This window comes from Rasamsonia emersonii (assembly GCF_000968595.1).
Source record: "Rasamsonia emersonii CBS 393.64 chromosome Unknown ctg1118621760551, whole genome shotgun sequence".
Lineage (NCBI taxonomy): Eukaryota > Fungi > Ascomycota > Eurotiomycetes > Eurotiales > Trichocomaceae > Rasamsonia > Rasamsonia emersonii.
The window spans coordinates 1-15522 of NW_013562914.1; the positions used below are offsets into that span (position 1 = coordinate 1).

General features: G+C 51.3%; 6 protein-coding genes across 6 annotated transcripts; 3 read left to right on the forward strand and 3 right to left on the reverse strand.

Annotated features, from left to right (window-relative positions):
- Positions 1-2340: 2340 nt before the first annotated feature.
- On the forward strand, positions 2341-3356 carry T310_7486 (uncharacterized protein; the record flags this gene model as incomplete). The annotated part of the gene is made up of 4 exons (XM_013469708.1): positions 2341-2942; positions 3097-3145; positions 3212-3221; positions 3256-3356. The coding sequence occupies 4 exons, from the start codon at positions 2341-2343 to the stop codon at positions 3354-3356; spliced, it is 762 nt and encodes a 253-aa protein (XP_013325162.1).
- A 263-nt stretch (positions 3357-3619) lies between these two features.
- On the reverse strand, positions 3620-5218 carry T310_7487 (GTP cyclohydrolase II; the record flags this gene model as incomplete). Its single annotated transcript, XM_013469709.1, has 5 exons — positions 3620-3655; positions 3715-3862; positions 3970-4055; positions 4105-5061; positions 5126-5218. 5 exons carry the CDS (start codon positions 5216-5218, stop codon positions 3620-3622), a joined length of 1320 nt encoding a protein of 439 aa, XP_013325163.1.
- Positions 5219-5826: 608 nt separating this feature from the next.
- Positions 5827-6530, forward strand: T310_7488 (Uracil phosphoribosyltransferase; the record flags this gene model as incomplete). The annotated part of the gene is made up of 3 exons (XM_013469710.1): positions 5827-6245; positions 6295-6436; positions 6507-6530. The coding sequence occupies 3 exons, from the start codon at positions 5827-5829 to the stop codon at positions 6528-6530; spliced, it is 585 nt and encodes a 194-aa protein (XP_013325164.1).
- A 1117-nt stretch (positions 6531-7647) lies between these two features.
- Positions 7648-9448, reverse strand: T310_7489 (RNA helicase; the record flags this gene model as incomplete). Its single annotated transcript, XM_013469711.1, has 5 exons — positions 7648-7920; positions 7976-8176; positions 8233-9022; positions 9089-9263; positions 9364-9448. 5 exons carry the CDS (start codon positions 9446-9448, stop codon positions 7648-7650), a joined length of 1524 nt encoding a protein of 507 aa, XP_013325165.1.
- Positions 9449-10513: 1065 nt separating this feature from the next.
- Positions 10514-13095, forward strand: T310_7490 (Actin polymerization protein Bzz1; the record flags this gene model as incomplete). The annotated part of the gene is made up of 6 exons (XM_013469712.1): positions 10514-10558; positions 10624-10650; positions 10754-11281; positions 11332-11412; positions 11539-12649; positions 12707-13095. 6 exons carry the CDS (start codon positions 10514-10516, stop codon positions 13093-13095), a joined length of 2181 nt encoding a protein of 726 aa, XP_013325166.1.
- A 298-nt stretch (positions 13096-13393) lies between these two features.
- On the reverse strand, positions 13394-14405 carry T310_7491 (uncharacterized protein; the record flags this gene model as incomplete). Its single annotated transcript, XM_013469713.1, has 2 exons — positions 13394-14122; positions 14316-14405. 2 exons carry the CDS (start codon positions 14403-14405, stop codon positions 13394-13396), a joined length of 819 nt encoding a protein of 272 aa, XP_013325167.1.
- Positions 14406-15522: the final 1117 nt, after the last annotated feature.

The window sequence follows — 15522 nt, forward strand, 5'->3', positions numbered from 1 at the left end:
ACGAGGCCGAAGAATTTCTTGTGCAAGTGATGGAGACACGGAAGAGGGTATTGAGGCCAGAGCATCCCGACACGCTGACCAGCATGGCAAATCTGGCATTTACTTGGAGGTCTCTAGGACGCAAGGAGGATGCAATAGGATTGATGGAAACATGCTTCAAACTCAGGAAAACAAAATTAGGTCTTGATCATCCTGACACCAAATCTTCTTTTAATGCATTGAATCGGTGGAGAGCAGCCGATTCAGATATAGACGGTCAAGTTGATTGAGCCAGATATTTCAATTCTCAGACGGTTCTTGGCGCCTACTCGCTCCCATCAATATATTTCCAAAACCTCTACTTCAGCAGGGGCCGTCTTCAATCGTCTTTCATTATCCTTACGCCCTTGATTGTCTCCGCTGGTCCCAGATCAGCTATACTGTTTATCGGCGAATACCTGAATTTAATGGTTTTGATATCTTTTGCTTTTCAGACAATGTCATCATTGACGTGTATCTGAAGTACTGAGTAAACACTCGATAAAACATATTCCATATTTCCATCCGGGTCAATACTACGGTAATCTGTGTCTCGGCTGCTATTTGGAAGATTAAGCTTGCAACAGACTGAGCTCTATCTGTTTTCCGTGTAGGAATGCCAGAGACCCTGTCAAACACGTGACTTCTACGATGAGTCATAGTGAACATGAACCTCCCTGTAATTTGATTTATTACATGACCACGCATTACAATGATTAGGTAAACACTGTGTATTTGACTGTATTGACTGGCCTGAGGAGGTACCAGCTGTTACTGTCTGATGCTTTGTAGACATGAGAGGAATATAAGAACTGGCTCACTAATTATTAAAAGCAATTATATCGATATGGCTTTGTAGTTTTTGGCCAGAATTATTTTAATTTAAACAGAAAATGAGAGGTATGAAGATACAACAAGTCTTTGGTGGTTTAAGCATTCGTAAGATCTCTAGCGTAACAAACTCATATCATATGTGAATCTTTGGCTAGAAAGTAGGTAAATATACTTAAATATGATTTTAGATTATATTTAACCATTCGCAACATACAATATTGGTTTGCATTGAGGATGTGGTCAGTTGGAGGTCAAGGTACCCAGACATGGTTTTGGCACACAGGGCTTTTCGTTTCACCGGGATGCGGGTTAGATTAAACTACTCACCTAGTTTTATATATAGTATAGGCACTATTACTAATGGAAGCTGTAGCTCAGCAATTATAAAGGGAAATAGTCTACTAGATAGGATAGAAATATATATAGCTAAAGTCATGGCCTACAGCATATATAGTAGGGAGGCACTTATAGTCTAGGAGTTTGACTATCTCTGTAGCTATTATCTTTATCTAGTAGTCCCCTGCCAAATAGGGCTTATTAGTACCACTATACCTGAGGAGATCGGGCGCAAGGATGCTATATCCATTTCTGCGAGAAGAAGGTGATCTATCTGATGACGCCAGTCGTAGCATGAGGAGGGGAAGCCGTGTAGGAAGAAGAGTGTTGGGAAAGACGTGCTGCTGCTGCTGCTCGATGGGATGTAAACGTAGCTGTAGGTCCGGGAGGTGGATAGAGTTATGGTTTTTGCGTGTTGGGGAATGCGATGTGAGCCATGGCAGTCGTCAGTCAAAATGAGACTGGAAATACAAACACAAGCTGATGGAATTGATAGGAATGAACTATGAAGGTTTAATTGAGGATCGCTGTGTCTAGAAGAATGTGACTTCAATTTATGTATTACTGTATTGTAGTATAAACAAGGAACAACAACAATTGACAACAAAAGCTTGCAACGCTGTATCCAGTCAAAGACCTGAAAAAATATTTATAGGATGTACTGTACACTGCAGTACTTAGGTAGAAAAACTCGGATGTTTCGGACGTTTGACTACTGTTTGTCAGATGACGGACTACAGATGACGCCGTAGAAGACAGTTGGATGCCTGAAAAGCTAATGACTCATCGAGAATTAGTTGTTTGTGGAGGATAGTAGTAACATAATACGAAAGCGCGTTAATTGTGTTTCTTTTGATATTGATTCACTGGCTGCAGATGAGATGTACTGTACATAGATATGTATCATATGTATGTCCTGCAAGAATGTATTTTCCTGGTCAGCGGGATGCGGGGAGCGGAACCAGCCGCTCGAAGGCTGAAGCCCTATGATGTAACGGCTAATTAGCTTCAGCGTCTTTTTTAACTGCTGCGTACTGTACCTACAGTACATATACATACTCCGTAGTGAGTATACGCAGTACATACACATATCAACTTCAATTCTAGTCTGACCAGCAGACCTTACTACATACTATTCTACTTGTTCTGACCATGCCACCACGAAAACGGCGTGCTCCATCAGAAACCACCCCCAACAACAATACCAACACCAACAACACCACCAACAATGACGACAATACAGAACAACCGTTATCATCCAAATCTGCTACTGCTACTACGACGCTCTCCCCCTACCCCATCAACAAAGTCTACCGCCTCATCGAGCCCGGCCCCGTGCTCCTCGTAACAACCGGCTCGCTGAAAGAAAACACGCACAACATCATGACCATCGGCTTCCACATGATGATGCAGCACGAGTCGCCCGCGCTGATCGGCGCGATAATCGGGCCCTGGGATGCCAGCTACGCCCTGCTGAAGAAGCATCGCGAGTGCGTGCTGGCCGTGCCCAGCGTGGATATGGCGGCTACGGCGGTCGATATCGGGAATTGCTCCGGTTCCGACGTGGACAAGTTTGAGAAGTTCGGCCTTGAGGTGCTCCCTGCGGAGAAGGTGGAGGCGCCGCTTGTCGTTGGGATTAGACGTGAAGGTAGTGGTGCTGGTAGGAATGAAAGTGGAGACGCAGCAGGCGCCCTCGTCCTAGCAAACATCGAATGCGTCGTCGAAGACACCAAAATGGCAAGCAAGTACGGCATGTGGGTGTTAAGGGTCGTCAAGGCATGGACGCATCCGGACCAGGACCCGAGAGAAAATGGGAAGATGTTCCACCATCGTGGAGATGGGACGTTTGTCGTTGATGGGGAGATGCTGAATCTGCAGGAGAGGATGATCAAGTGGAAGGAGTTTCAGGATTGATAGCTCTTTCGACGACGACGATGACGACGACGAGGAGGAGGTGGTAGAGGAGGAGGAGCTGGATTAAGAGGCAGAAATATGGACAGTACATGTATACACGAAATACTAGAGCCTGCTAGGTATGTATGTGTGTACATACAGTACAGTACGTAGTCTACCACGGATTCACGCAGGCTCCGTGGTACCAGGATCTGACCGCCATGGCGGTCGTCGAGACCAACACCCAGCGCGGTGATGATCACAGTTATCAGTGATGGTTCGTGTACGCGACCAGAGAAGGCCCAACTGGCGAAAGGTTGGGGAATCACCTGATTTTGACGGCATTCATCTCACCTAGGTTACCTGCTGATAACCCGTGCATATCTAGTCTTGATGGGATGCTATCAAGGGTCACATTGACATATTGCGAAAATCTTTTGATTCTAATTTATCCTACTAGCATAGATTAACCGAAATGACAACGCAAAAAAAAAGTGAATTTTCTCCCGAAAGATGATCCGTAGTAATGATATGACAACTAATAATAACCAATACCGATAGCATCAATCAACGACTAGTGCTGTAGAGCTGTTAGTGGTGATCCCGTAACCAAGCGGTCTAACTGCAGCCTACCGTCACATCCTCCCACTTCTCCCAGCCGCGTCCCTTGATCTGGGCCAGCTCCTCCATCGTGTACTGCTTGCCCGTCGTAAAGTATCCCGCGTTGATCTTGGCGTCAATCTCCACCCGCGAGTCCTTGGGGATCATTTCTGATAGAATGCTGTGTTAGCAGGCTCCAACATTTGCAGTTGTATGATCAATGACTTGCCCTCTGGAATGGGAACTCGTTCATGAATCTTGATCCCCGACGCCACAATCGCGTCATACTTCATATTCGACATGGACAGCATGCGGTCAATCTTCTTGATTCCCAGCCAGTGGAGAATGTCGGGCATGAGCGCTTGGAATCGCATCTGGATGGGTCAGCGAAAGAACAACTACATAGTATCTAACGCCACTCACATCTCGAACTCCGGCAATGTTCTCCGTCCTCGTAAAGTACTTGTCCGCCGTATCTCCACCACGCTTGCGAGCGTTGTACACCAGGTACTTGACCACCTCGCCCAGTGCGCGACCTTCCTTGCGGAAGTAAATCACCACACCGCTGCCACCGTTCTGCGCCTCTCGGACAGCCTCCTGAATACCGAACGCCAGGTACGGCCTACAGGTGCAGATATCCGACTGAAAGACGTCACTGCCGTTGCATTCGTCGTGAATGCGCAACGCCAGTCGCACGTTTTCATCCGACACCCGCTCCGGCGGACCGAAAATGTACACCGTCATACCCCCAATCGGAGGGAGGAAGACCTTCAAATCGGGACGCGTGATCAACTCCGGATAGCTGCCGCCAGTCTGCTCAAACAGCGTTCGACGCAGCGTGCCCTCGTCGACACCAAACCGGGCCGCGACGCCTGGCAGATACCAGACCGGCTCGACGGCCACTTTGGTGACCCGTACTTCACCAGTCTCGTCGACGACAATGTTTCCATCCACGGCAAGCTTCCCTTCGCTGACAGCCTTCTCGATCTCGGCCAGTTTCATGTTGGCCCGAGTGACTGCCATCGTGGGCCGAATGTCCCACCCCGCATCGAGATAGTCCTTGAACTGCGCCACGATATCATGGCCGTAGGGGTCCAGAGACACGATCTTGGTGGGATCGGCCCAGGAAGGCTGCCAGGGGAATTTGAACGTGGGCTCCGTGTTGGTGAAGTCGGGGCGGAAGTCGGTCGGAAGATCACCCGCGGCGATGGCCAGCGCATTGTAGATGCTGTAGCTGCCACCATGGGCACCCATCGCATTGCGGCGTTTCAGCATCGACGGATGCCGCGACACGATAATGGGCCCGCGTGATTTGGCGTCGGGAGCACCCCATTGAAGAGGAACAGGGTCGATGCCACTCTGACCGGGGTAGGTGGTTAACTAGAGAGACATCAGCACTGACTGCAGCCCCCATACAGGCATGAAATAGATCATCAGTACTGACCGTGATATGCTTACTGTGAGGCGACTTGGGCGGTGTGGTTGGCTCCTCTTTGGGGTGACGATCAACGTCGGCAGGGGCATCGGTGTCCAGCATTGCGATGTAGCCAGGGGCACTCTAGCAAGGAGAGAGGACGACTAAGCTAAGGGTAGGAAGAGACGAATGAGGAGAAAGGAGACGGGGAATTTCGTCTGAGGGAATCCAGGGACTTTAAAGGGCGGGCGAGAAGCTCCATGCCAGGGAGGAACAGGACGCAGGCAGACCACGCGCGGGGAAGCCATGTGATCTTATCGCGCCAGCAAACGGGATCCCCCACGCTTATCAGTGCGGAATTGCTTCTCCAGCTCTTTCCCTTCCAGGCCCTGCAGCTCGCTGTTTGAACTGTCTTGCTTGCAGTGCTATCTTTGTGCCTTCAGCATCGCTTGTGTCACTAGCAAACCTGCCAGGCATTCTTCTTCCTGCGTGTAACAAAGCCTGCTCTGAGTGCTCTCCCAGTCTCGTGCCACGGGTGAGTCTGGTCTGTCTTATCGCGGGCCGTCTCCGCTTATCGCCGGCAGCTTCTCCCGCGCCCCTCACCGCAGCTTGCCTGCTACTTTGGGTAGGTAGACTGCCGAGAAGCATCCATATATAGGACGCTCACACACCGTCCTTTCGTTACAGCCATTCTGTCCATCCTCTCAGCGTATATAGCGGATTCTTTCACAATGTCGGATCCTTCGCTCCCTGCCAACGCCCGCGTCTCGACCAACCCCTTCGTCGAGTCCAAACTCAATCACCTCCGCGACCGCACGCTGGGCAGCACCGCCGTGCGCGCGACCACTGCTGAAATCTCCCGCATCCTGGCTGTGGAAGCGACCCAGGATGAACGGCCCCAGGGCAAGATCGGGTTGATTGTGGTGCTCCGCTCGGGACTGGCCATGAGCGATGCCTTCCTGGCCCAGTTGGCGCCAGACACGGACGTGGTCGTCTACCATATCGGCATGTTTCGCGAGCGGGTGTCGCTGCAGCCAGTCGAGTACTACAACAAGCTGCCGAATAACAACACCGAGGTCAAACGGGTGTATGTCGTGGACCCCTTGATTGCCACGGGTGGCACAGCTGGGGCGGTGATTGAGATTCTGCGGTAAGCAGTGATACACTCATGTGCGTGTGACAGGCTAACTGTTCGGTAGGGACTGGGGTGTTGAGCACATCACTTTCGTCTCGATCCTCGCCAGCAGGGCAGGACTGGAAAAAGCAGCCAAGGTCTGGCCTGAGGGAACCAACTTTGTCGTGGGTGCAATCGACCCCGGTCTCGATGAGCAGGGATACATCGTACCGGGGATAGGGGATATTGGGGATCGGTTGTTCAACACGGTGCATGCAAACTAAACCACCTAGTTAGATACCATCTGACGATAATGACTGAATGAACGTGCTGATCAATCACTGAATATAATTAGCATGATATGGTTCCAGGAAACCACTTCTTGAGATAGAATATACAATAAATCTTAGCGATACTTGCAAATATAGGTTTATCTTCTAGAGAGGCCATGTTACTTATACCAGGTTTAACCCGTGAGAAGAGCAAGTATGAGGCCGAAGAAAAAGGCAGAGAGAGTAAGCGTCAGAAACAGAAGCCGTACGGACGGACAGCATCAGTTCTCGTAACAAATGAATGCCTGCGCTCCTGGGTTGACACAGAGGAAAAAAAAGGCAAGGCTGGACTGGATGGGAGTACTCCAGAAGCAGTCAGTAAGTCATGCTGCTGCTAACCCTTAAAAGGAACAGCATTATCACTGCCCGTAAGTAAGCTCTGGATGACGGCCATCGCACAATTGACTGCTACCTAAGAATGCTGACGCTGACAAGGCTTGCATAAGGCTGGGTTGGCTAGTCATAGGTATTACGTAGGTAGGCAGATTCCGTTGCATCGTTCGATCATTAGCTACTTGACCTATAGTGCTAGCTAGCTCACTTTCCATCCCTTCCTAGGATATAGCTAGTATACACAGGCATCTATACAATGGTCTGTGAGTTTTGAAGGACGTGTTTCTGCCAGACGGTATATCGACTACTATCGACTATTATCAATGACGGACATAGCACTTTTTGTCATTTCTATTCTGGTCCCGCAGTCTACCTGGGTAGTAGTATTTACCAGAAGAAGCAAAAAAGAAAACAAAATACAGAATAAAAAACAAAGGAATTATCGGGGATGTCATCAACATGAAAAAAGGAGAAAAAAAATACAAAAACTGGTATCTATCATGCTCTCGTCTCACATGTTCTTGGGAGAAAAAAAATCTTCATCCGCAGGGAGCAGAAAAATGAGAATCATGTTGCGGATCCTTTCTTTTTTTGTTTTTCAGGTACATCGCCGTTGGCTTTGTTGGCTGACGCCTAGAAGAAAAAAAGAACGTTTCCGAGGCCGGTACTTCATTTTACCGAGTCCATATCCTCTGCGTCCGCGAAAGGATAAGATCGGAAGCTCAGTCCCGCGAGAAAAGCTCAGACAAACCCACCCGCCATGGCTCGCTCGTTTATGATGTCGTAAACTCAGGACGAGACCGCGGGTTCTTGATCGTCTTCTTGATGATCTTCTCCACAGCGTCCCAGTCGCGGGTCTCGATCCCCTCGATATGCGTATCAAAGTACTTCTGGATGTCCATGAGCATCTTCCACTCTTCCTGGTTGGACACGAACGAGATCGACACGCCCACGCGTCCGAAACGACCCGTACGACCAATACGGTGGAGATACGTCTGTGGATCGGCTCTACGCGGCTGGCCAGGAATGTGCACTTGAGGGATATCCTAAAGAACGTCAGCATCGCGTGCGAGAGAAAAGACGCCCAAGTTAGACACATACGTAGTTGACAACCATGGACACCGTAGAAACGTCAATTCCACGGGCAAGAACGTTGGTGGTGATCAGCACCTTGGCGTCACCGTTGCGAAACCTATCGATAATTTGGTCACGCATGGCGCCTTCGATACCACCAGTCAGCGACGCAACAGTGTGGCCCTCTGCGACCATGCGTTTCTCGATTTCGGCGGCAGTTTGACGAGTCTAGACGGTCGTTAGATAGAAAGTTTTCTGCAGATGGAAAGCTCGAGAGAACACACCTGGACAAAGATAATCGACGATCCAATGGTGAGGAGACCGTAAAGCTTGACCAGCACGTTGTATTTGTCATTGTCATCCGCGCAGTCAAGATAGAACTGCTTGATACCCTCAACGGTGAGCTCGTTTTGCTTGAGGGAGATCTCGTTAGCATTCGGGGCGAACTTGGCAGCATAGTGGCGGATATGCTGCCCGAAAGTGGCGGAGAAAAGCACCACCTGCACCGTCTTGGGTAGCATTCTGATACGGTAGTTAGCAACTGCGAGAAACAATAGCGCGAAAGGGGCGAGGACGAACGCTTTGACCCGGATGCATTGATCACCAAGACCTTGTTGGTCGAGCATGTTGTCGGCTTCGTCCAGGACGAGCACCTTGATGCGTTGGGGCAGGAAGATTCGCTTCTTCATCAAGTCCGTAACGGTACCGGGTGTTCCAACAACCACCGAGGCTTCCAAGCGCGCTGGTCGCTTGGCCTCAGTGGGCACGGCGACTGCGACAACCAGTCCCTCGAGGAACTTTCCCATGTGCTCGATGACCGAACTGATCTGCCGAGCCAGCTCACGACTGGGCGCGAGAACCAGGGCCTGCGGAGTCTTCCGCTGTTCGTCGGTGGCCAATTCGATGCGACTCAGGATATTCAACACGAAGGCGGCCGTCTTTCCAGTACCCGACTGCGACTGACCGATCAAGTTGGTGGGTGGGTTCGCAAGGAGCAAAGGAAGAGCGCGCTCTTGGATCTTGGACGGTTTGCGGAAACCCATGGCGAGAATACCACGGGTGATGCGCTCGTCCCTATATACGAATGCGGTCAGCACCACAACGACCAGACCATATGGATGATGAACGTGTCCCACTTACAGGCCCAGCTCTTCGAAGGTGCTAACAGAGTAAAGAGGGTTATTGGGGTCAGCCTGCAGGTCGCTGAGCTTGACTTGGACGGTGTAATCGGATTCTTGAAGGTTGCTGCCACCCAGGGCCTCCGGGGCTCCGTCTTGGGCTGCCGCATCCTTCTGCGGTTCATTCTGCTCAGGAGCTGTATACCGATTAGCTACTGTTGGAGAGGGCATATAATATATATCTTCCAGGTTGCGCGAAACAGCTCAAGGTAGGAGAATAGCGGAAGAGTTGCATACCAGTCGCGGTGGAATCGGGCTTGGTGATGCGATCCTCCAGTGGAGCGCCAGCGCTAGGAGACTGAGTCTGCTGTTCGGATGCCATAGCTGTAGCTCTCGACGAGGAACGGAACGATAGAGGCGAGATATGAAGCTGTCAGAGGAGTTTGAGGGTGGTAGGTCAGAGAGCGCTGAAGAAGAACGAGCACGAGTGGGATGGAGGGGTAGTTGAGAAGGGACGGGATGAGGTCAACCAGCCATGCAACAGGACTGGCAGAAAGAGGCAAAAGGACACGGATTTCCGGTGGTTGGCAGACTAGCCCTGCGACGATAGATAGGATCGAACAGGCTATTGTCTGCCGCGATGGTCAGGTAATGTATGCAGGCTGCCCTCGAGCTCTGCGGGACTGAAAAAGAGATCGATAACCTAGGCGGTGGGCCAGTGTGGGCTAACTGCTTTGGGGGCAGACAAGCCCTTCGCAGCTGCAAACACGCCGTCGCCCCCTGTGGCGGTGAACTGCTGCCAGGGCCAATGACAGTCCGGCGCAAGCCAGATCCCGTGGAGATGCAGGTGGCTTTGCTGTGAAGAAGGCATTCACTGGCGAGATGCCTCAGGAGTCGTGCTGGTTCTCAGACTCTGAATAAATGATTGTCGAATGCGAGTCACCCAGTGTGTCATTTATCAGCATCGTAGAGATCCTTTAAAGGAATAGTATAGCAGATATTGTGCGGCGTCATACTGCCTGCCTGTGCTGTGGCTGGGCAGCTGCCTGCTCCCGCTTAGTCAGCGCCAAGCCCCCGCAGTCTCGTGTCCGATCCCCGATGGTCCTCCGGCCTATCCTCAACTAAGTAACTCTTAAGACCAGCTTGGAACTGCCAGCCTGTTGCTATCGTCAGTCTCGGCCGATTTCCATGCGACACGTTCAGCAGTGCCACCCGAATTGCACAAAGAAGTCGCTGCGTTAATTTGGAATTCTTCCTGGTCGCAGACGAGCTGCGCGACGCGGCTGACCGATTGCTGGGGAACGGCACATGTCGGAGGTTTGTCCACGGCTGCAAGTGTCCGCCCGCCGCCACCCCTCGTCTACGGAGTTGGTCCAGGTTCACAGCTCGACCAGTCTTCAATGCACGTATGATTGAGCCGGGATAACGAAGAAGCCGTCGAGCCGCGATGACAGAGGTTGAGGTGAATCCCCAGTTTGGGGCTGAACTAAAGGTAGGTGGTTCACTTGACACTCAGCCATGGCTGGATCGACTTCTGACGAGATTGAACTTGACTAGGATGCCTTTAAACCTGTCAACGCCTGGGTATGCAGCTCCCGCCTCCTGCGCATGAAACCTTTCCTTTACTCCTCTTCCGTCACCCACGATTTTGTGTCGAGAGGATATCCACTGAGACGACGATATACAGGTATCCAATGGAATCTCGTGGCTGGATGAGATACAGCAGTTCTACCGTGATAGAAGCGCCATCGAGAGGGAGTATGCCGCCAAACTATCTGCGCTATGCAAGAAATACTCGGACCGCAAAGCCAAGAAGATCAGCAGTTTGAGTGTGGGTGACACGCCCAGCATGACACCGGGATCCCTCGAGGCGGCTTCCTTGACCACCTGGTCCACTCAGCTCAATTCACTGGAGTCGCATGCCGCCGTGCGTGACAAATTCGGGCTTGAGCTAGTCTCCCAGGTGGCGGAGCCCCTGAAGCAGGTCGCAGCACGATATGAAGAACTACGTAAGAGCCATGTCGAATACTTTGGCAAGCTCGAGAAAGAGCGGGAATCCACTCTCAGTGATCTCAAGAAGGCCAAGGGGAAATATGATGGGGCGTGTCAGGAGGTCGAAAACCGGCGCAAAAAGATGGAATCCTCGTTTGACCATAGCAAGACGAAAGCCCAGGCTGCCTACCAGCAGCAGGTCCTGGAGATGAACAATGTGAAGGTATGCGTGCGATGGCACTCCTTACGCGGGACTTTACTAACAGCAACCAGAATACCTACATTATCAGCATCAATGTGGCAAATAAGTTGAGGGAGCAGTACTATCATGAATATGTCCCGGAGCTGCTCGATGTGCGTTACACTGCTGTCTCTCTGTGATGTAGTCTTTCCTGCTGACGGGTCGGTTCCTAGAGTCTGCAAGACCTCAATGAGACGAGAGTCGCCAAGTTGAACTCACTATGGTCTCTAGCTGCACAGCTCGAGACAACCGCCTTATCCAAAAGCACCGAGCATATCTCGCACTTTGCTGGCGAGATCCCACGCAACAATCCCAAGCTTGACTCTGCCATGTTCCTCCAGCACAATGTTACCCAAACGCAAGAGCCTCCGAACCTGGTCTTCGAGCCCAGTCCCGTGTGGCATGATGACGCAGCCATTGTGACCGATGAGCCAGCCAAAGTCTTCCTCCGCAACCTACTGACCAAGAGTAAAAGTCAGGCAAGGGAGTTGAAGATGGAGGCAGATAAGCAGAGACGCGAGGTCGAGAGTGCCAAACGCATCCGCGAAAACGTCAAGCAAGGCAAGGACAACCGCGACGAGGTCGAGCTCGTCAGAACGATTTTTGCTCTGCAAGAAAAGCTCCACGAGGTGGATCGCAAACGGTTGACAGCTGAGGTGGAGACGTCCACGATAATTTCTGTCGTCGGAGATCTGTCATTAGGAGCGAAGAATCACAACTTCCGGTCCCAGACGTTCAAGATTCCAACAAACTGCGACCTTTGTGGGGAGAGAATATGGGGTCTATCAGCCAAGGGATTTGACTGCCGTGACTGTGGTTATACCTGTCACAGCAAGTGTCAGATGAAGGTCCCCGCGGAGTGCCCCGGGGAGCAGACGAAGGAGGAGAAGAAGAAACTGAAAGCCGAGCGTCAGGAGCAGGCCCAAGCTACTCCGACCATCCACGAGCCATTGTCGTCCAACGGAGTGTCTGAGTCGCCTTCGCTGAGTCGCCGAGACACGATGAACTCGTTGAGCTCTGGCTATGCGGCCAGCGCCCGCCGATCAATTTCCGGGTCAGTGACTTCCAGCAAGACGGCTGCTGCGTCGGACGAGTCGGCAGAACCCGCTGCGCCCTCTTCTCCGGCCCCGAAGCCGCCATCAGCCACAACAGGAGGAGTAAAGAAAAACCGGATCCTGGCCCCTCCTCCTGCACAGTATGTCAGTTCGCCTCCTGCGAATGACTCGACACCAGCTGTGACATCTAAACCCAGTGAACCTAAGGGGAAGATGATTTATCCCTATCAAGCTAATGGCGAGGGAGAAATCACCGTGGACGAAGGACAGGAGGTGGTTGTCGTGGACCCTGATGGTAAGTTTGCCGAGCACACGTTTTCTTGCAGAGGCCATTTCGCTAAGTAAAGAATAGACGGCTCAGGCTGGATGCGTGTCCGCGCTGGTGCCCTAGACGGTCTTGTGCCGGCATCGTACGTGGAGGTTGCTCCAACACCTTCGCCCACGCCAAGTGCCGGGTCAACAGATCGTCAGGGATCCGGATTCTCTAACTCATCCACCTCGCTGGCGGGGAGTGGGACGTCGAAACGGGTTGGGCCGGCGGTTGCGCCGAAACGGGGAGCAAAGAAGCTCCAATATGTCGAGGCCCTGTACGACTACGAGGCACGATCGGATGCGGAATTCAGCATGGTCGAAGGCGACCGCTTCGTGCTGATCAACCGAGACAGCGGCGATGGCTGGGCAGATGTCGAGAAGGGCGGACAGATAAAGAGTGTGCCCGCCAACTACATCCAAGAGATATAGCCGGTTCTCTTTCCTACATGTTGTATATAACCATCACCAAGCTTGGAATGATCTAGAAGCATGTGCGCATTGGTTCGTTGTTTGGGTAAACCTGTTCATTATGCTGTCTACATACAACAAACACTATGAGCTCTGGAAGTCAATAGAACCAGTTTGTGATCCGCAAGCGCAGGAAGCGTCAATAGAAATTTTCATACTCATGTATTAGATATCATAACCAAGAGTATATAAAAAAGCTTCAAACTGTGAATATTAATAATCGAGTTTCTCAAAGTACCATCCGCCTTGATCCGATCGATCACTCTTTCTTCCTCTCCCATATACCCATCCACAGACCCCACCCAACAACCTTCCCATCAATCTGCTCGACAATCTCCTCCTTCGTCGCAGGACTACTCAACTTGCTCACGTCAATGGGCTCCCTGAGCGCGACGAGCTGGAAGAAGTAGCGATGCGGCCCGTGGCCCAGCAATCCTCGCGGCGGGATGTAGACGGTACCCCGGCGGTTCTGGCCGTATTTGAAGCCGCCCTTGAGCGTGTAGCCTTCTTCTCCTTCTTCTTGTTGTTGCTTCTCGAAATCATCGTTTGTGACGCTCGTCCTCGTCGCTGGGATGCCGTAGTAGAGCCCGTGCAGGCTGGGCTCGGAGAGCGGTGCGTCCGGATCCTCTACCACGAGGAGATATTCCTTGATTTCTGTCGTCGTCAACGAGGGCCATTTCAGCGTCGGAAACATGCCTTTGCCAAAGAAGCTGTATCCCGGCGGGATGGTCGACCCCGTGGGGCCGATGTCTGGGCATTCGAGCGGGATCGTCGGTTCTTTGGGCACGTTGGCGAAGGCCCGACTTTTGTGGAAGAGGCCTGCATCGTGGCCTTTGCGGTGGGAAAGGAGCCAGGCGAGGATCTGCTCGATGTAGTCCATGGAAAAAGAAAGAATAAAAAAGGAAGTGGAAAGAGATGAGGAAGGGTCAGGTGGTTGTTGAAGATGAGATAGTGTGACCGGAAGCAAAGTTGTGACCCTGACGGACCCCTACAGAAGCAGTTAAGGAGGAAATTAATTTGGTTTGGAGAATAGGACAGTCAATAGCATACAATGAAAGAGAAAACCGTTATTTTTTTTCTTTCTAGAGACGGAATTCATTATCTATCGCTTTGAAAATAACTATCAACTGTATCCTTCGGGCCGGAAGCGGCAACAGCTACGCTATCTTATCTATACAGACCGGCCCGCTACCGGAGATCAGACGACAGCAATCTCCACAGATCGCATTGACTAGATGAACTAGATTATTAACTTTCAAATTGCAAGACATGGTATAGTTGACGTTTCGATATTTATCTTTGTGGTGATCGATGGATCAGAGAATAGAATGTGAATGTGACTATCTTGGAATCTACGAATTCTTCCATCTCTCAACGGATTTCGACGGCTTTTATACTGCTACATCGCCAGAGAACAACCAACATCGGCAGGATTCCCGTCCGAGAATTGTCATCAGCACATAAGTCAATTCCATCGATTGGAAGGGCCATATTTAATCCAGAGACAGAGATAGCCAGTCTTTGAGCTGATCTTAGAGTATACAGCACGATCAGCAGTGATGTCAGTCTTGATCGGCCAATCAGGACGCATCATTCAGAGCCAGCCAATCAGAGAATGACGGAGCATTTTTATCTTTACAGCCTGCCGACATGCACGGTGAAGATTGTTCTGAACAAACAACTGAATCGGTGGACACCTCGCATCTTTCATTGTATCGATTAATTCTTCCGATCGGCAGAGGTTTCAGACGCTGTTTCCAGTTTTAAGACATTTGTGCTCGTTATGAAATTCGCGCACAGGTGCCTCGTCCAGGCGAATCCTGGAACAGCCCTTCTCGTGGCCATTGACGTCGATTCGGCCTGGAATCCAATTCTATTGGGATATTCTATTGGGATCGAGTCAGGGTCAAGGTAGATAACGTGACCACAACGATGCCGTCCACAGCAAATCGCAGAGCGCGCGTCCTTATCCGGGTTGCAGCGCCCAAAGATTGAGACATGTGCCCTGTGTCACCGGCTGGCCACATGTGCCATTTGCCCCTGGGCCCTGACCCAATGGCATATTTTGGCTGCGAGACCCAGAGTCCCTGCGCAGATCTGCCGGGCACGTCCCCGGACGTCGCACCGAGCTGATAAAACACCTTCCACCACGCTTCGCGCCTGATGATGTAGCGTCAAACTGCACGGAGCCGTCAGCATGACAAATCTCTTGTTTCTCCGGCGGTCCGGTCCGTATCAGATCAGCTTGTCGTCGTCGACGATGCGGACGGATTGGGGAGGTCCTGCCTGCTCAGTGACTCGGCACTGCAGGTTCAGCCTTGGAGTTGCACGTGTTGAAGTTGCACCGTCCCTGGATAGACTGCAAATTGGGATGGCTGAAGCAGACGA